The sequence below is a fragment of the Sus scrofa genome, chromosome 7 (assembly GCF_054392235.1).
Source record: "Sus scrofa isolate SSC_HxYL_T2T_F1_AM1 chromosome 7, Sscrofa_HxYL_maternal_Yorkshire_Landrace_v2.0, whole genome shotgun sequence".
Classification (NCBI taxonomy): domain Eukaryota; kingdom Metazoa; phylum Chordata; class Mammalia; order Artiodactyla; family Suidae; genus Sus; species Sus scrofa.
Genome location: NC_139389.1, coordinates 13,490,057 through 13,511,069, shown reverse-complemented (window position 1 = coordinate 13,511,069; position 21,013 = coordinate 13,490,057). Strand labels below are relative to the sequence as shown.

At 41.7% G+C, this 21,013-nt stretch overlaps 1 protein-coding gene and 1 pseudogene across 13 annotated transcripts in view; both read left to right on the top strand.

Annotated features, from left to right (window-relative positions):
* NUP153 (nucleoporin 153) overlaps positions 1-21,013 on the top strand; it is an 88,700-nt gene that overhangs the window by 5,808 nt on the left and 61,879 nt on the right. For 4 of the 13 annotated variants that reach the window (XM_084967443.1, XM_013977457.3, XM_013977453.3 and 1 more), the window contains exon 1: positions 10,117-10,771. The exons of 5 other annotated variants lie outside the window; for them this stretch is intronic. In XM_084967443.1, the coding sequence (XP_084823569.1) occupies positions 10,661-10,771 (111 nt within the window). In that variant the 5' untranslated portion in view covers positions 10,117-10,660. Of the gene's footprint in view, positions 1-10,116; positions 10,772-10,862; positions 11,191-21,013 lie in introns of those variants that run through there. 4 more of the 13 variants (XM_013977455.3, XM_084967444.1, XM_084967442.1 and 1 more) reach the window with 4 other exon arrangements.
* Positions 2,467-2,794, top strand: LOC146401202 (large ribosomal subunit protein eL33 pseudogene; annotated as a pseudogene).

The window sequence follows — 21,013 nt, the reverse complement described above, 5'->3', positions numbered from 1 at the left end:
GACTGTTATCAAAGGAAGCCTAGCCGAGAAGCATGGGCCCAGATGATGCAGGGTTAAGGGAGAGACAGGGTCACAAAGGCTGACAGTGAAAACAGAAAAATGGCTTTTCCTTCCCAGTTGTCCACTCCTAGTGGCCTTTTGTAGCTTTATGTCCCATCACCCGGCAGTTGGCCACTGTCTGGTCTAGGAGAGACAAGGCATTATACTCCAGCATTAGCAGGAAATTAAAATCATTCATTGATCTTAGCACTTCAGCTGCAAGAGATAGGCCTAAAAGCAGGTGCTTCTCCTAGAAAGTACTGAGGAGTTACTGCTGACTCACAGACAGGGCAGGATTTTATGACCACGCAAGTGAAATGGAGCTGGTTTAACTATTACTAATTTAAAGCATCTCAGTTGTGGCTGGGATTTAACTGTGGCTGGTAGAGGCTGTGCGTTGCTTCGTTGGGGCCTCTGCAGAGACCTCTGGTGTGCTTTGATGTTTTAATTCTAGATCTAAGCCTTCACGGGCAGAGGTGGCTTTCTCTAACCGGAGGTGGTCTCTCTCACAGGCTTTCTTTATGTCTGCAGAGCTGATTTTGTTTGCCTGGCAATGCTGCCTATTTAATATTGCGTGTACAACAATAGAACTTCACTCAGATGTGCCTTGGAGAATATTAGAAGAATTCTTTTTGCTTATTTGTTTTTGAAGAACAATGTTTTTGGTGGCTCATGATATCCTGTTGGCCTTATAATGGACCCAAACAAGGTGAGATAGCTTGAAGACACAGGCCACGGGTTACAGGTGCTGGCTTAAAATCCTGTTGTTACCTAACCACTAGGTTTGGTTAGTTGCTCTGTTAAAACAGTGCTGCTATCTGTGATAACAGACAGTAAGAGGGCGCTAAATTCACAATTTCATTTCCAGTAATAGCCTAGCTTCCTTTGCAAAAAGAACCTAATGACAGTTTTTAAATGTTTAATTTCATTTCTGTTCATTTCGTGGTAAAGGTGAAATGCACCCAATGATAAATAAGAGGGAAACAAATCTACATGCTCTGTAAACTGCTGGTTTCCTCAACTCTTGCTTAAATTGTTGGTTGGAGATTATTGAATAGGAATTTCTAAGTCTGCTCTTTACAGAGACTTTGGTTAACTCACTACCTTGATGTCTTGAGGTGTAAGTGTTCGTTTGAACAGATGTGTTTTTCTTTGGCCTGTAGGACGGGAGATGTGTGTGAGTCTTTTAAAAAGATTTCTCCGAGTTCCCGTCATGGCTCAGTGGTTGGCGAATCCGACCAGGAACCATGAGGTTGCAGGTTCGATCCCTGGCCTTGCGCAGTGGGTTAGGGATCTGGCGTTGCCGTGAGCTGTGGTGTAGCTTGCAGACATGGCTCGGATCCTGCATTGCTGTGGCTCTGGTGGTAGGCTGGTGGCTACAGCTCTGATTCGACCCCTAGCCTGGGAATCTCCATATGCCGCGGGAGTGGCCCTAGAGAAGGCAAAAAGACAAAAAAAAAAAAAAAAAAAGATTTCTCATTTCTTGTGTTGCACAACTTTTTAGGCCTTCCCTGTTGTAAGACTTAGGAGCTGTAGGTATGTTATGAAAAGAGTACCTTTAATGAACAACTTCAGGGAAGGAATCTTTAAAGATCTATTTTTAAATTTTTTTTTTGCAGAAATAGTATTTGGAGGAAATTCTGAATATAATGAAAGAGAAAATCTGAATATTACCTTGACTTCTTGGCACCTATTACGAGATCAGGCTATAGAGTTCTCGTGGTGGCTCAGCCGGTTAAGAATCTGATTAGCATATTCAGGAGGATGCGGGTTCGATCCCTGATCTTGCTCAGTGGGTTAAGGATCCAGTGTTGCCGAGAGCTGTGGTGTGGGTTGCAGACATGGCTTGGATCCTAGATCCTGAGTTGCTGTGGCTGTGGTGTGGGCCCATAGCTGTGGCTCCGATTCAACTCCTAGCCTGGGACTTTCCATATACCACTGGTGAGGCCCTAAAAAGAAAAAAGAAAGAGATCAGACTAATAGGAGGTAATCTATTTAATTGCTTTTGTGATTTGTCAAGTAGAAAACAATTATCATTCCTGTCCTTGCAGTTTAGGGAAGTGCAGTCTATAGCTTTTACTCCAGGTTGCCTGACTCCTTATCCAGCACTTTAGATATTAGAGGCTAACCCAGTACCAAGAATATTCTCTCTTAGAGTTCTTACCTTAAACATGGTTTTCTGAGTGTTTTGTAAAGAGAAAAGCTACAGCAATTCTAAGGAGGAAGTCTGAAATTTCTTTTCAGAATTTCTCTCTGCTCATCGCTTCCTGGATTATGAGATGGTTCACTCTACATCCATGTCTTTTACTTCTCATGAATTAATTCTAAAAGAAATTTTGTACAAATTAAGAAGGATAGTTGGGCTCTCTTGCAGCCACCTTGGAGCCCGTGGAGGCCTGCTGGGCACAGGATTCTAAAACAACAAATATGGTGGGAAGATTGTGTTCCAAGGCCATTTTTTGCTGGTTATCAGTGGGGTCTCTGGAACCAGAGGGAGCACACAGCTCTTCTTAAAATTGAAGGTGTTTATGCCTGAGATCAAACTGAATTTTACGTAGGCAAGAGATGTGCTTATGTGTACAAAGCAAAGAATAACACAGTGACTCCTGTTGGAAAACCTAACAAAACCAGAGTAACCTGGGGAAGGGTAACTCATGCTCATGGCAACAGTGGCATGGTTCGTGCCAAATTCCGAAGCAACCTTCCTGCTCAGGTCAACAGAAATCATGTGATGCTGTACCCTTCAAGGATTTAAACTTATTGAAAAGTAAATAAGTAAAAGTGGATTTGTTCCATTGTTAAAAAAAAAAAAAGAATACTTTGAAATTAGCAAAGCGCTCTTTAAATATCTAAGCTTTATATTTTATAACTAATGTTTCCTTTCAGGCTATTAACATTTCAGACGTGCTTTATGGACTCTGCAGCACTGATAATTTTTTTTTCTTTGCTTTTTAGGGTCACATCTGAGGCATATGGAGGTTCCCAGGCTAGAGGTCAAATCAGAGCTACAGCTGCCAGCCTACACTACAGCCACAGCAATGTAGGATCTGATCCATGTCTGCAACCTCCACCACAGCTCACGGCAATGCCAGATCCTTAATTCCCTGAGCAAGGCCAGGGATCAAACCCACAACCTCATGGTTCCTCATCAGATTCATTTCTGCTGTGCTACGACGGGAACTCCTGCATAATTTTTTAAAAGAGTGCTTCTCAGATGTCATGCGCATACAAGTCACCTGGAGACTTTGTTAAAATGTTAAAATACAGATTCTGATTAAGTAGGCCTGGGATGATCTTTCATTCTAACAAGCTCACCATACTGGTGCTGCTAGCCCCTGAATTGCAATGAACCAAGAGACACCACAATAAACTAGGTAGGTTGTGTCTTTCTGGTGGTGGTAGGGTAATAACTACAATAAGGCTGTTTTACTTATTAACTGGTAGAATGCTCTTGAAAAGGAGTCTTGGTCAGTTAGGATCTGATACATTCTCTACAAATGCTTTTAAAAAATATAAAAAGCTTGATCTCAGGATGAGCATACTCAATTTTGCAAATGCTATAATTTTATATAGATGGCCACCTTAATGATAGGTCCAATTTTCTAATGTACCTGACAAATTATATTTAAAAAACTAAGCTAAGCCAATAGATGTATTGTATGAGAAGAATGCAGTAGCAGGTGTTCAGCGTTTAGAATGTAGACTTTGAGCATGAAGTATTTGTGTTATGTGCTCGTAGTTAACAGAGCATAATGCAGTAAACTTTAAGAGAATTCAATAAAATGATGAAGTATAAGGTACTATTTGGACAAAGGTTGATTTAATGTTTTGCACACTGACATATATACTAAATGATCAGGTTAGAAATCAACACATAGGAAGTTCTCAGTGTTGGTTGTGTGTGTGTGTGTGTGTGTTTTGCCTTTTCTAGGGCTGCTCCTGAGGCATGTGGAGGTTCCCAGGCTAGGGTCGAATCGGAGCTGTAGCCAGCAGCCTACGCCAGAGCCACACCAATGCGGGATCCAAGTCATGTCTGCAACCTATACCACAGCTCACGGCAACGCCGGATCCTTAACCCACCGAGCAAGGCCAGGGATCGAACCTGCAACCTTATGGTTCCTAGTCAGATTTGTTAACCACTGAGCCATGACGGGAACTTCCTGATCAGTGTTTTTTTTTGATGTTTTGATTATGTTTATATCTTCCTTTCACCTTGATCTCAGTTGTGGTTATCCTAGTTTACATCTGGCCTATCCGCCAAAATGTGTTTAATCTTTGTTGATTCATGAACTGTCCTAAATATTAGGATAGGACTAGTCGTCATGGATTTGGTTATGATTTCATTCAGTAAAACTGAATTTCCATTTAGAATTGATGAATTTAAAATGTGCCTTCAACCTTAATGTACACTGACATAGCCAGTCAGAAAGAAGAAAAATCTTATTTGGCATGTTGGAATTAAATGACACATATAGTTAAAATTTGATTACACTAGTTAATTCATTTAGTCTTAAGTATTATTTTATTCCCAAATGACAGAGAACACAGTGAATTAATGAGAGTATAATGATGTACATCTTTAAATATCGTCCCAGTGCTGTGGCCTCTCTTCTCCTAAAATACAAACAGACCAAAAAACCCAATACTTTTCTAGAATCCCAACCCCACTTTCCAGCTGAGATTTAAGTTCATTGTAATCATTATAATATAATTCATTTTTTATTTTATTTTATTTTGTCTTTCCTAGGGCCGCACCTGTGGCATTTGGAGGTTCCCAGGCCAGGGGTCCAATGGAAGCTGTAGCCACCGGCCTACACCACAGCCACAGCAACGTGGGATCCAAGCCATGTCTGCAACCTACACCACAATTCATGGCAACACCAGATCCTCAACCCACTGAGTGAGACTCGGGACTGAACCTGCATCCCCATGGGTGCTAGTCAGGTTTGCTTACCACTGAGCCACGATGGGAACTCCTATAATTCATTTAAAAAAAAACAAAACCCCACTGGTTTAACCCATTTTTCTACCCGATGAGAGTCTTGGTAATAATTATCACAAAGAAATGTCTGTGGACGATAGTGGAGATCTATCTAGAACTAGTCTCAATAAAATAATTTGCTTCAACACATCTCAAAGCAGATACCTCACTTTGTGTATGTACCTCATTTTGTGTAGGTAGGGTAAAATAAATACATACCTTTCTAACTTCTTGGAACTGCCATCTCTAAATACTCCTTTGGCTGGAATTTTCTTACCTTTTGAAGAAGATAGAAAGTTTGTTTTTCAATCCACATTGGACTTTGGCTAAACTGTATTTCATTTGTAACTGGTGGGTATTAGCTCTTCAAGGTCTGCATTTTCTCTATTTGCTAATTTTTAAACTGGCAGATGGATACCATACTATAGGGGGAAAAATAAAGATGTTTCTTGCGGAAGAGGGACCCTGGTAATAACAGGCTTTTCATTCATTAAGCTCTCTCCCAATACACCATCTTTTCTGGCTAAAAAAAAAAAAATGGATCCAAATTGAAGAAAAGCGAAGTTGGTCTAATTTTTGTTTTCAACTTATCAAGAAGGAATTCCTGCCCTTGTTTGTTTTGTGCCACTTGATCTGAATGTGAATAGCTGTTACTCCCCCCCCCCCCCATCCTTCATAGAAGCAAATACGTTGAATTCTGTTGATTTTGTGAACATGGCTTCTCTCTGTGATTTGGAGTCTGATGTATGATTCCCTTTCCACTCAAGTGCCTCTGCGGATGTACTCTTCACTCCATCTCTAAACATCCCCTCATATCCCCATGCCAGGATGGGCGTCCTGGAATTCCCAGTGATCCTAAACCAGCTATTTGAGTTTAGTCCTTCCAATGGCGATCATATGTATGATAATATACTTGACAACTGTCCATTCTCACTATGCAATAAGACAGAACCAGGATCTAAACATTTCAGTCAATATGAAGGCCATCAGAGAAAGAGAGATTTCTTTCTTTCTTTTTTTTTTTTTTTTTCTTTATCTTTTTAGGGCCACACCCGCAGCATATGGAGGTTCTCAGGCTGGGGGTCAAATTGGAGCTGTAGCTGCTAGTCTACACCACAGCCTACAGCAACATGGGATCCAAGTCACGTCTGTGACCTACACCACAGCTCACGGCAACGCCAGATCCTCAACCCACTGAGTGAGACCAGGGATCGAACCAGTGTCCTCATGGATACTAGTCAGATTCTTTCTCCTGAGCCACGACAGTAACTCTAAGAGATTTCTAAAGTGTGGAGTTCGCCACTGAACTGGAAAAACATCTTTTTCCCCCAAAATGTTTAAGCAGTAGGCAGGTTCCTAAGTTGGTAACAAAAATGGCAGTGATGGCAAATGTAAAAGGATAGAAACTCCTACATTTTCATAGGGATTTGTTACTAATGCTCATGAATAATTTATCATGAATAAATAAATCTGAGAAATAGCGATTGTTATACAATATAGAAAATGAATATATGCAAGCTAGAAAATTTTATATAACATGATTTAACTGTATCACTGTATTAGCTTTATCATCGTATTACCTATTACAATAAAATGGAAACAGATGGCACTGATAGCAATTGGATGTTGGACAAATGACCTGTGATACATGTAGAGCTACTGCTTTGTGACAAAACTGTTCTATGTTCAGATTATAGCAGTGAGGAAAAAAATCTTGAGGTTTAAAACCTAGTAGGGGAGAAATTAGGTTCTGTTCATTTGTACCCAGTGAAACAACCCAAAACACAAGATCACTTCTCAGAGCCATTCATTTTTTTTTTTTTTTTTTTTTTTTTGTCTTTTCGCCATTTTTTGGGCCACTCCAGTGGCATACGGAGGTTCCCAGGCTAGGGGTCAAATCGGAGCTGTAGCCACTGGCCTACACCAGAGCCACAGCAACACCAGATCCGAGCCGCGTCTGCGACCTACACCACAGTTCACAGCAACGCTGGATCCTTAACCCACTGAGCAAGGCCAAGGATCGAGCCTGCAACCTCATGGTTCCTAGTCAGATTCGTTAACCACTGCCCCACAATGGGAACTCCAGAGCCATTTCATTTTTGTCTAGACCTTAACATTGATGGGAATAGAAGTTATGAATAAAGGATGAATAAAGATAGCTACTTTACAATAGGAGACTTTTAAGTGATAGCTTCCAGTTCTGCGAACTACAGAATATCATAGGCTTGGTAGGAATTTCATCATTTATAGAAATGGCTTAATTATAAGTATTAGGTAATAATAATTATTATCACCCCTCAAAAACTAACTATAGTAAGTTATCATCATGTTATCATATTGTCCCTAACATGGCTGGAAGCATTTCAAGAATCCCTATTATGGTTCTATGCTATTTGATTATTTTCCAATTTATACAGAGTATCTCTTAGGGAAATATTCAATAATTATTTATATGTTTGAATGTGGGCAGTTTTATAATCAGAATAATTTATTATAACCCATTCTACCACTAGTGATTCCTTAACTGAACACTGAATTCTGTACCAAAAATACAGGAGGAATTGTAGATTTGGTGATTTGTAACTCCAACTGAATTTCAGTGCAAAAACAATGCTATTTTAGAATGTTAAATTATGTTCAAGAAACTACTTCATCGTGTAGTGAGGTTGATACAATTTCAGGGTAAAATTAGGCAGTGGGAAGTTTTGAAGGCAGATTTGTTCTTATTCTTTCTCTGCTGTCAGGTTTGGTAAAGTTGCTAATAACTCAGTCACATCAGTGTGGGACTACTGTGTAATTATTCCCTCGTATATTGTTTGCCTTTAAAGAAATAATTATAACATAAACAATTGAGATCAAGGCTAAAGGAAGATGTGGATTTTTTTCCTTATCTCCCTGAATCCTATCAATTCTATTCTGAAGTCTTGCTGAGTTTGGCCCAGCTCTTTTTTTTTTTCTCCCCCCCTCCCTTGCTTTTTACTGCCGCAGGTGCTGCATATAGAAGTTTCCAGGCTAGGGGTTGAATTGGAGCTGCAGCTGCCAGCCTACACCACAGCCACAGCAATGAGGGATCCAAGCTGCATCTGCAAACTACATCACAGCTCACAGGAATGCCAGATCCTTAATCCGCTGAGTAAGGCCAGGGATAGAACCCACATCCTCATGGATACTATTTGGGCTCATAATCGGCTGAGCCACAACGGGAACTACATGGCCCAGCTCTATTGCATGTCCTTTCCTTTCAGAGCAGCGCTATGAATGCTGTCCCAAACACCAAAGAACAGCCTCCAAGAAAGGAATGATTTTTGAGTCCCCATTCACACTCCTGTGCTGGATTCTGAGTTTAGTAGGGTGAAAGGGGCAAATGGGATGCGGCTACAGTTCAATCTTCTATTTACGTCATGCAAGTAAAGATTCAGGTACAGATCTTTCCTGGGTATTAAAGCTTTTTAGGAATGACTACTTTGCTTGTCACATACCTAGCTAAGAATTGCGAAAGACAAACAATTGTATTAAAGGATGAGGTGCCTCTGGGGAAAGAGCTTGTGTACCTGGAGAGTCTAGTGAGAAGTTAGTGGTGGAGTTGGGGCATGAAGGTATAAAATGGAAGCACAAAAGGAAGTAGATTAATTTTGTCCATCATATTTGGGAACTTTTTATAGTCTTGGTGGTGATAAGGTCAGAGATGCCATTTGTTCTGTCAGCCTATGCTGGAAGATGCTGCAAATTCTAAGGTACTGCTTAAGTTTGGCTTCACCTTTTGACTTATATGATTTATATAGCGATTGGAATCATGCAATTTGGTGGTAGAGATGGTATAAAAGTCTTGAGGTTAATTATTTGTATCAGATAACTGGATGATATTAGATGCTTTCTGTCTAAGCAGTTATTATGAATTATGTATATTAATCCTTTCACCAGAACCACCAACTTGTTGAGGTTAATATTCATTCTATTTGCAGATGAGGAAACTGAAGCGTAGAAAGAGGATCAGTAACTTACCCAAGGCTACACAGCTAGTAAGTGATAGATTTAAAATTAAGTTTATTTGAATCCAAAGCTATTTATAAGCTTTAAAATCAATTGTCTCAAATGGAACATTAAGCCCATGTGTTTTCACAGAAGTAGATTTTCTTTCTAATCACTTGGTTACTTGTTTCAACTCCTACAGAAAAGTTGGGTTATAGTCCTGGCTTTGACTGCCCAGTTCAGTGTCCTCCAATATGTCGACTAAATTCTCCGGAACCCCGTCTTGTCCGTTGAATGAGGGCTGGCGCACGTGATCACCCAGATCTTTCTAACGGTCAACTTTTAAAAATCGCTATACTTTGTGGATTAAGTCTTTGAGCCTAACTCACTTTTCACTTTGCTAAATATAATGCCTTCTATTTGGAGCAAATATATGTATACTTTTATTACTGGTAATATACGGCTTACCTCTAACGTGAGCTTGACTGCTGTAGGTGATCACCGTAACCATTTATTGCATCTCTTGCATGCCAGGAAATACACTAAGTGCTCCACGTAGATGATCGCAACAGCTGTATAAGCTGGATTTTAAAGTTCCCATTTTATAGGGGCGGAAGGTTTTGACTTCAAGGTCAAACTTAAGTGGTGGAGCCAGACAGCACTTGTGTGTTTGACAACAAAGCCCTTATTGTAACGGACATTAATGAAACTGTATATATTTGCTAATTCTGTTTTAGGCTTAAAGATCATAGACACTGTCTTTTCAACCAGTTTTTTTCTTTTTATAAGATATTGTTAGCTTCTCTCTGTGATTTTACTATGTGCTTACTTTCTTCCCGCTTTACCATTCCAGAGAAGGAAAGTGGGAAGGAGGTTACCGTTTGTGTTAAATGCCTCTTTCAAAGTTTAGAATCAAGAGCAGTTAAAAGGAACGGAACCCCTGGCTTTGTGCCTCTGCAGGGAACCGCCGCTCTCCTTCCGCGTCCTCCGTTCTGAGCACGCGCCTCCTTCCGTTGAACTACGTTTCCCAGCGGCCCGCGCGGCTGAGAGCGCGGGCTCGACTAGCCCTTCCCACCTCCCAGCCTATCACCTGGTCACATCGTGATGATGCAAACTCGTCGCGCGCTGACTAGTGACGGCGTCCTGGCTCGCGACCGCAGCGGCGGCCTTAGTAGCGGTAATAGACGCAACAGCGGCGATTGCAGGGACGACGACGACGACGGCGGGGCGGGCGCTGTGCGCAAAGGGGAGGGGTAGGCGGGCGGCGCCGGCGGCTTCAACTGCGGCAGCTACGGCTAGGGCGACGGAAGAAGAATCCCCGTCAGCCGGCGGTCGCGTTAGGCCTAAGCAGCGCTTGGAACCTCTTGTGTTGTCCTCGCGGAGAATCTCCATAGAGACGGTGACATACACAGAGGCGGGGGTCCGCGGGAGGCTGCCGGACGGGAGCCAGGTCCTCGGCCTGTGTCGCCGCCACCCCCTTCGCTGCCGCCAGCGCGCATTCTCTCTCGGCTCCTGCTCGCAGACCCGCGGTTCCTGGTGTGCCTGTGACCCACTGTGTGGGCAGCGCGGACGGACTTTTGGGCTGGGGCCGGGCGGGGGGGGCCTCAAGGCCGCCTCTGCCTCTCCCGCCCCCTAACCCGCTCCTCAGGGGGAAGCCGCGGAGGCTCCGCCATGGCCTCGGGAGCCGGAGGCTTAGGAGGGGGCGGTGGCGGCAAGATCCGGACGCGGCGTTGCCACCAGGGGCCAATTAAGCCTTACCAGCAGGGGCGACAACAGCACCAGGTACGGGACCCCGGCGCCTCGGGGGCCTAGCGGGTCGGGCACTGGGGTGGGGAGGGAACGGGCGTGAGGGGTCCGGGGCCCCACGTGGAGCGGACGGGAGGGCCTGAGCGAAGGCCCGAGCAGGGCGGCGGGAGCTCGGGCCGCTGGGGTGGCGACGGGAAGTGGGCTGAGACAGGCCAATCTTGCGGCGCACACGTGTGGTTCGGGCCGCCTCTCCCCAGCCCTCTTAGCCTGGGGCTTTCCCCCGACCGGCGCAGGGCGGGAACAGAAATCCTAGGCCACGACGGGCCTAGGATTCTTTCGTTTTTGGCGGGGATTGGGGGTGTGAGGGTGTTACCCACGTCTTCTGGATGGGAGAAAGGAAAAGATGTGGCTGGAGGCCCCTACGTTTGATATTTTCTAGTCTCCCGCGTTTCAGCGTGAGTGGGGAGGGGGCTGCCCTGGGGTATCGGCCTCTGGGGCCCCCGGGGGTTGGTGGTGGTGGGGGGCGCTGTTAAACGGCAAGTGGAAGAAGTTACTCTCAACCTATTAGTTAATTCTCCATCTCCCCTTCCCGGGTGCCTCCCGATCTGAGAGCGTTGACTTAGATTTTTGTTTTCTTAACCGGGTTATAGTTAGTGGCACCGGGGCATTTTGAAAGTCCCTCTCCGCACTTACGTCTTTTTTCCGTCGCAAGACTCTTCCCTCCCCACTATGTCCACCCCTCCCCTTTTTATTTTGGAGGCTAGAATTGGCCATTGCGCACAGTTGACCGGAACTCCAGTTCTCATCTCATGCACAAAATATTTTAATATTATGGGACGTACTTTAGGAAGTTCAGGTACTTTTTAATAGTCTAGGAATATTGGTGGTCTTATAATTTAGTCACCTTGTGTACTCGTGGGCGCTCGAAATTATGAACAGGGGTTTAGTCTAATTGTAACTGAGATGTTAGAGTCTGAGAAAATTCTGCTTTTTAGCTGTTAATTGTTTGTTATGGGAATTGAGTAGGAAAATGTTAAATATTCTAATAAAAGGCCCTTTAAAATTTCTCGGTGGGAAGTATATGTCTTAAACCTGTAAAAAAACTAAAGTATGGCAAAAGGGTCTGAAAACTTGTTGCGTCCTGTTGAAGGCAGACTTCCTAGATTGCTGTGTTGTGGATGATAATGAATATGAGCACTTTGACATGTTTAGTGGTGGTAAATTGTATCATGAAAAAACAGAATTTTAAAAATAAAGATTTGGGAGAAATTTCTTAACAGTAAAAACTGGGTTATAATAGTAAGTATCTTTCTACTAATGGTTATAAGCCTTGGCATTATTGTTAGCTCCCACCACCAGTTGTCCCCCAGATATATACCAGGAGTGCTTGGTTTTTAGATTTCTTTGTGAGGAGCAGGGGTACTTGCAGACAGATTTGAGATTAAAATTCAGGTCACAGGACTGGCCATTTAACCTAATCCTTTTGGAGAGTGGAATTTAGACACATGCTTTCTGTTTTTCCTGAGGAATAAATGTCTTTCAGTGCTTTCTTACATCTCCTTAAAGTTTCTACATAAAAAAATGATATGTTGTAAATACAGATCACTGGATGATGTGGGCAGAGTGTAGAGAAGAACTCATATATTCCAGGTAGCAAAAACTATAACCGCACTTTATTTTTAAATGTACTTAGAGAAAAATCTGATTTGGGGGAAGGTGATGCCTTAACAACATTTAACACCTATGATCCAAATTGTCTTAGAGCTGATAGGATTTCAGACTCTGCAGTTTTGTGTTAGAGCTTGATCATTTATCATGTCGCCCTCTCTGAAATACTTTCAGCTATTTGCGTGAGCCATCTGATTGAAAAAGAAAGAACATTTTTAGGTTTTGAATTGGGATTAAAGATGTTTGGCGGTTTCTTGATTAACATTGCAGATACATTGTGTTAGTATTGGCAGATACTACCAAAGAAAAGTATCTGGGAATATACAAAAGAATATTCTATTTAATTTAACGATTTTTAAAATCTTCAAGACTTTCTTTAGTGCTTACTGGAACTTTTGTGGATTATGGACTACCTGCTTGCTGTCAGCTTTCCTGGGCTGTCACCTCTATGTTTTGCAGCAGCTGCTGAGTCATCATGAATAGCAAGGAGCTTCATGACATGGCATGTTTTATACTAATGTTATTTGATTAAGTGTCCAGTGGTTTCTGGGCAAAAATGAAGTTTTTGGTTGTGTAGTAGAGGGTTGGAATAAGAATGGGAGATCTGGCACTGTTAGTTAATGGATATTTGTCATCACCTTTCAGGCCAACTGGCTTGCCCAGTCACACAGAACGTACAACTTTTGCATGTGTTCAACTGACTTGTAATTTCCTGTTTTGACTTCTGGTTTAGCTCAGCTGAGATATATTTCAAGTTTACACTTTTTCCTTTTAACTTCTGATCTTTAAAATGGCATTTTCTTGAAGTTGTGGAGGTAAAAATCTATTGTCTTACTCAACTAACTGAAAGGTAGTAACTTAAGAATTGTAGAAGCAAAAGTGAAGAACAGCACTGAATGAATAAGTCATCATTTCCACTTGCCTCCTTTCCTGTCCCAGGTGCATTTAGGAAATGGTGCCATTTTTTTTACTTGGGCTTGAACAGGTCGCTACAGAAGATGTGGTTAGTTCTTGCCACCTGTTCAGTATCCTTTTTCATTTCCTTTTTGTACGGATTGTCAGGCCCAGAAAGTCAGCTTTGGAGAGGTCATGCTGCTTTTTTAATAGCTACCACTTGAGCCCATGGGCAAATCAGAATCTTGCCTCTGCAGGAATCTACTGCCATCTCCTGGTGAGAGGGGAATTACTCATTTTTGCCCTTTTTTTGGTGGGAGTTGGGGAGCATGCTTCAGAGGTTTTTGTCCTCTGGTTGGGAACTGAGAGAATTGATTAATTTTTTTCTTCCTATAATTTGTCTTACAAGTCAGTTTCTGCATTTAGCTATATCAAAAAAGGGGGGACGAAAACCCCTTTATTCAGTAGCTTAGATCAGGGGTCTGCAAACTTTCTGTAAAGGGACAGATAGTAAATATCTTAGATTTTGTTGCTGCAGGTTCTGTTTTGTTTGTTTGTTTTTTCACACCCAAGGCATATGGAAGTTTCCAGGCAAGGGGTGAAATCGGTGCGCTGTAGTCGCTGCTCTACACCACAGCAGTGCCAGATCCAAGCTGCGTCTTCAACCCACACCACAGCTCATGATAGCTCTGGATCCTTAACTCACTGAGTGAGGCCAGGGATCGAATCCATGTACTCATGGATACTAGTCGGGTTTGTTTCTGCTGAGCCATGACAGGAATTCTCTGTTGTGTTTTTATAATCTTTTTAAAAAAAAGTAAAAATCTTCTTTTTTTGTTGTTGTTGTTTTGCTTTTTAGGGCCGTACTGGAGGCATATGGAGGTTCCCAGGCTGGGGCTGAATTGGAGCTACATCTGCCGGCCTACACCACAGCTCATGGCAACGCTGAACCCACTGAGTGAGGCCAGGGGTGGAACCCACCACCTCATGGTTACTAGTAGGATTTCCTGAATGATGAGGCCATACCTTAAACTATCCTCTCAGAGACTTATTATTTTTGTCTTTCTGTCTTTTTAGGGCCACACCCATGGCATATGAAGGTTCCCAGGCTAGTGGTCAAATCAGAGCTGTAGCTGCTGGCCTACGCCACAGCCACAGCAATGCCAGATCCAAGCCACATCTCCCGACCTACACCACAGCTCATGGCAACGCTGAATCCTTAACCCACTGAGCGAGGCCAGGGATCAAACCTACAACCTCATTGTTCCTAGTCAGGACTCGTTTCCACTGCGCCACGATGGGAACTCCCTTATAGACTTATTTTTAATGTGTTTTCCTCATAGAAATGCCAGTCATTTAATTATATGGGAAAATAAATCGAAGTATTAAATTGTTTAATGCAGGGTAGGTTTTTTGTGATGGGAGGCCCTTGTGTGTTACAGTTTATCAGTTTACTCACCAATTTTTCTGAGCTAATGACAACAAAAGCCCAGGTGTTGTCTCCATTTCCTGGAAAGTCCTCTGAGGAGGCAATTATCTGTTAGTTTGAAGTAAAATGAAGACTTTGGTCTGATGTCACTAATTAACACCATTTTCATTAGGCACAAAATATCATTTGAAAGATGTAATGGCCTTGTATTTTCAAAAATGTTTTATTTGTAGTTACTTAGTTTATGGTTATGGTTGTAAAATATTTTTAAAGAAATCTTCTGTGTTGGGAAGCCAGGGTGAAAGTCTTGCCACTAGATGCAATTTACTGAATTTATTGTTATACACATGATGGTAGAATGCCTTCTGTCTATAAATGTTTTAGTTTCCCTGCCCATTTGCTTGTGATTTATGGAGTAAACTTTTATTTTTATTTATTTAATTAATTTTTTTTTTTTTTTTTGTCTCTTTAGGGCCACAGCCAAGGCAAATGGAAGTTCCCAGGCTAGGGGTCGAATTGGAGCTACAGCTGCCACCCTACTCCACAGCCATAGCAACGCCAAAATCCGAGCCGAGTCTGTGACCTACACCACAGCTCATGGCAATGCTGGATCCTTAACCCACTGAGCGAGGCCAGGGATTGAACTTGTTTCCTCCTGGATACTATTGTGTTTGTTAACCGCCGAACCAAAACAGGAACTCCTGGAGTAAACTTATACATCCAGTTTTCAGATTGTGAAAGGAAAGTGGCAGTATCTTGGAGGTAACTTTTATTTTAGTGGGTTAAATTATTTTAGGCTCTTATTGGGTCTCCTGTTGCTAGTTTGAAAGGTCTTTTAGGGACTCTTTTTTTTGTCCTGGTTGTTTAATTATTAATCCCATCTCTATCATATGGATCACTAAAAATAAGAGACTAAGCCTGGTCATCTTTCTCCTTCTGAATTAGTGTTAGAGAATCTTAAAGGAGGTTGAAAATTGTGGCCAGTTGTAGTTTTAAATTTTTTTTAGCTGGAATAGCTTTTATGGTCATGTTTTTCAACTTAACTCTTGAAGTTAAGAGAAATGAAAAGTATAAAGTATGGATTTTAAGTGGCTTGAAAGATTTGGACTGGGAAAGGTTGGCTGCTGAATGACTATCTGTAGGTTGTAGAATGTGTTAAAAACAGGTTAAAATCCGATTGCTGAGATTTAGATTCAATGTAACTGCCTTAGTATTTGAATACTTTATAGTGGAGATGCATTGTTATAAGTGATGTTAGAATGGATATATTTAAAAACTCGGAAGTTACTGGAAGACTAAAGTAGCATCTGTTTTTACTCTTTAGTGTTTAAGATTTTTTTATGGTTAGATATTTCACGTGAAGTCTGGAGTTCCTCTTCACTGTTCTTCTTCCCTTGTTGTTCTTCACTGGGGCTTGGACACAGCAGGGGGAAAACTGATTAGGGAATCTGTGTGAACTGAGACTCCCAAAAAGGTATGGAAAGCAGAGCCTGCTAACACAGGAGGTGAGTAGGTGGGGAGAGAGTTCATAGAACCCTGAAAGAAAACTAAGGGTCAGTGACAAGTCTCAACAAAATAAAGGCAGCTGAAAGAGCAGGTAGAAATCAAAACAGCAGGGTATTCTGGGAGAATAGGGCTCTAGAACCTTTAAAGCAAAAGTGGATTATGTTTGATATACATAGTTAGAGATCCAGTAGAGTCATGTGAGAAAGATTTTATAATCTGAATACTAATTTTAATAATTTGAAGAAAAGAAAGTTGAATAGAACTGAAGTCAAGAAAACTAAGAGGAATAGATAGCTTTATATAAGAAGGGAGGCTGTATGGTAATGGTAAGGAGCTGGCTGTAGAGAAGAGATGTCTTTGGTTATTCTGAGATTAGAATGGTGAGAGGATGCATAGGAAAGGAATTTCTTTTTCATTATAATGTGTTCTGAGTTAGGACTGTGGAAGAGCTTTGACCCACCTCAGCCTTCTTTCATTAACTCTCACATGCAGGTTAAGTAAGAGAATTCAAAAAACCAATATATTCACAGTACCTTGTAAATTGAATGTGCTTAATATGTGTATAGTATTGAATTTACCTCTGGCCTATAAATTGAATGTTTATTCTGAATCTCAGTGGCATTTTTGATGTTTCTTTTTGTTTTTTGTTTTTGTTTTTTGGCCATGTTTTGACAAATGTGGAACCTTTTTTTGTTGGAGAAAAAAAAATCTGATCATTTTAATGAGTCCAGGTTTAAAGATTCACTCCTCTAATTCTTAAATTTAACTTCATTACTTAGGATCATCTGGTGTAAACTTTGCTTTAGGGCTACAAGGAGTATTTTTAAGATTTCAATTCCTCCCTTTGTTTTGTTGGTTTTCCTAAGAGTTTGATTACATTTTCTTCTTTGGCCAGACTTTCTGCTTCTCTTCAGTTGGTTGGCTTTGTGTTACTATTTCAGAAAATAGTTCAGTTTTCCCATGTTCTTGGATAGCTGCACAGGTTGCTTTTTTGGAGGGAAGGTCTATTAGTGTGGCAACAAAAATAATATTTGCTTAAGCCTAAACAGTTATATCAAGCAAATGTATTGTTCTTTTTTTTTTTTTTTTTTTTGCTTTTTAGGGCTGCACCCGAGGCATATGGAGGTTCCCAGGCAAGGGGTCAAATCGGAGCTGCAGCTGCTGACCTACGCTACAGCCACCAGCCTACACCACAGCCACAGCAATGCAGGATCTGAGCCCGTCTGCGACGTACACCACAACTCATGGCAACACCAGATCCTTAACTCACTGAGCGAGGCCAGGAATTGAACCCACAACCTCCTGTTTCCTAGTTGGATTCATTTCTGCTGTGTCATGATGGGAACTCCTATTACTAATTTTTTGATTTCTAGAATTAATGATGTCCTTTTTTGAAACTTGTTACGGCATTTTCATATGTGAGAATAAGAAGTTGGTTGAGGTGAGTGCAGTTGTAGATAAATTAGTCATGCGCCAGCTAATCTGTGCACTGTACAGACCTGTTCCTGCCTTCACAGAGCTGATGGAGAGTCTAGTGGAGGTGATAGACTGTCATTAACATTCCATTTGATAGATTGCTATCATGTAGGCAGTACAGTGCACTGTTGGTGCATGTAAGCGAGTGACTGACTGTCCCAAATGGGAGGATCAGAGGTTCTCTTTAAGGAAAACATCAAGTTAGAGTGATGCAATTATGCTTAAAGGAAGCCTCTGAAAAAAGGAAGGAAGCTAATCTGGTAGAGTAGGACTTGAGTATTCACTCCTTAGTAGACCTTTACTCAGTGTACCTCTGTTTGTTGGTTTAATATCGTAAGACGTTATTTCTTCAGGTGCATATAGGAAGCTGATTTGCCCCATTCCTACAAAGACCTGATGCATGTTATCTCCATAACTCCTGAAAAGATAGAACTTCTTTGGTAATGGAATCAAAGGAACCTTTTCTCCCATAAGAAAGTTATGTCTTCACTTTTCCAGCTCCCTTTGCTCTTTCTCAGTTGTCCATTAGTGGTGGAAGTACTTGGAAGCTCATAAAAATTGCCAGCCGGGGAAGATGCGTCCAAATCTATTTGAGAGACTTACCTCACAGTCTACCCCATTCTTTGCATCACTGGGAAATTTCTTTTCCCTAGCAGTTTTTTAAACTTCTAATATCTGGTAGTTGGTTATTTGCTGTAAGTTGTTATGTCTTTAACTGGAAATAAAATAGATTCAAAGGTAGGCTTTTTATTTTATTTTTTTTTTATGGCTGCATCTGCGCCATATGGAAGTTCCCTGGGCTTGGGATTGAATCCGAGCTGCAGCTGGGACCTGTGCTGCAGCTGTGGCAACACTGGATCCTTTAACCTTCTGCGATGGGCCGGGGATCGAACCTTCACCCCTTCAGCTACCTGAGCTGCTGCAGTTGGATCCTTAACCCATTGTGCCACAGCGGGAACTCCAAAGATTCTTAACCCATTGTGCTGCCACAGTGGGAACTACAAAGGTACACTTTCATGTTTTACTTCTGTTTACTTCTATAAAGTAGATGTTTATAAAAGTTGGTATAATGGTATGACATATTTGATAATGAGATGATCATGGAAATAGTATATTTTGTAATTAAGCTTATAATCAGGGTTATGTTTATCATGGCCTTAATTGGGAAACCTGTCACTGAGTCTTTAGATGATTTTAGTACAGTAGTTCTCAAATTTTAATTTGCATAAGAATCACCTCTAGAACTTGTTAAAAGAAATTTGCGTTTCTTTTTTTTTTTTTTGTCTTTTTGCTATTTCTTTGGGCCGCTCCCGCGGCATATGGAGGCTCCCAGGCTAGGGGTCGAATCGGAGCTGTAGCCACTGGCCTACGCCAGAGCCACAGCAACGCGGGATCCGAGCCACGTCTGCAACCTACACCACAGCTCACGGCAACGCCGGATCGATAACCCACTGAGCAAGGGCAGGGACCGAACCCGCCACCTCATGGTTTCTAGTCGGATTCGTTAACCACCGCACCACGACGGGAACTCCAGAAATTTGCGTTTCTAACGCCCTTGTCTTTAAACACCTACTCTGCTGGTCCGAAGACTCCAATTTGAGAACCAATATTTTAGTCCTTTTATAGTGACTAGAAGAGCCACAGAACAAAAGATTACACATAAATACTCACACATACACATGCACACAACACATGAATAAAGGGGAATTGTGAAGGATTTAAATAGTTATTTCAGGTCTGTTAGATTCCCATTTATGAACAAGATTATCAGAAGCTTGGGCAGCATGTACCAAGGACACTCCTACATTTGAGTCTTTGCACTTTGTTTCCTCAGTCTATAAGACTATTGGAGATACTGGAACATACATGTGCATTTCTAGTAGAGATACTAGAAATGTACATGGCTCATTCCTCACTTTTTTTTCCAGGTCTTTGCCTATTTTAAACAACCATTCCCATTTTACTTCCCCGCTTTATTATTGGCCTTAGCACTGAATCACAGTATTATGTATTACATATTATACTAGTTGGTTTGTCTCTGTAACTTAAACTCTAATCTCTAAAAGGGCAGGAACTTGTTGCCTGCCATATCCAGTATTCTTGCCAGATATGTAGTGTGTAATCAGTAAATACTGATGAAATGAATTGAATGAAGAAAAGCAATGTTTGCCTTTACCTCTATGAGTTAGATTAAGATTCTAAATTATTCACCAGGATAAGCCTCTTTCCTGGTCCATTTATGTACTGCTTTACGGAGATAAAGGTTGGATATAACTTTTAGATAATGTGAGTACTTCCCCAAGTGTGGCACAGTGTCCATTGTGGCTAAAGAAATGAATCTGATAATGGACTGACTCGTTAATTTTCAAGTTAATTAGAAAACAAATTTAACAAGTACACTGCTGGATCAGTTAAGGACTCAGCTAGAACTGGTTCACTGTGGATGGTTCAGCTGAGATATTTTGAAGGACGTATCTACACGGAGTTATGCTGGTGGTTAAAGGAACGCATGTAGGATAGTGGGATGCCCAGAGACTACCAATAGTAGGAGGCTGCTCCCATCCGTAGGACTAGATGGATAAAGGGAAGAAATGGGGTAACTGGAGTGGGGGAAGGGCTGCTTGGCAGGAGCTGTAGTTTTAGAGTTGGGGCACTGAGCAGAGAGGGAGTTTCCTTCCATCCGCCCATATCCTCCAAGATCTCTGATAGGCCAGTCCTACCAGAAGCGGCTTGGGTGAGACAGCCAGTCAAGAATGGAGTCAGGGAAGGGCAAGTGAAAACCAGTACAGTGTCACATCTGGTTTGATAGTTTTATTGCTAAGTTTACTAAGAGAAATAAGTAGTTAGAAAGAAAACCAATCATATTTCAGGTAAAAATCATGGCTAAAGTTTGAGGAACACTGGGGAAATAGTTATATAAACCACATTGTATTCAGCACAGTCCACTGTAAGATTTGTTTTTCTGATTCATTATTTTTTTATTTTATCTTTTGTCTTTTTAGGGCCGTACCTGCGGCATAAGAAAGTTCCCAGGTGAGGAAATCAGAGCTATAGCTGCCTGTCTGTGCCACAGCCACAGCAATGCCAGATCCAAGCTGCATCTGTGACCTGTACTGCAGCGCATCACAACACTGGATCCTTAAACCACTGATCAAGGCCAGGCATTGAACCTACCTCCTCATGGATACCAGTTGGGTTTATTACCACTGAGTCACAATGGAAACTCCTCTGATTCATTTTAGAGGTTTTTTTTGTCTTTTTGCCATTTCTTGGGCCGTTCCCACGGCATATGGAGGTTCCTAGGC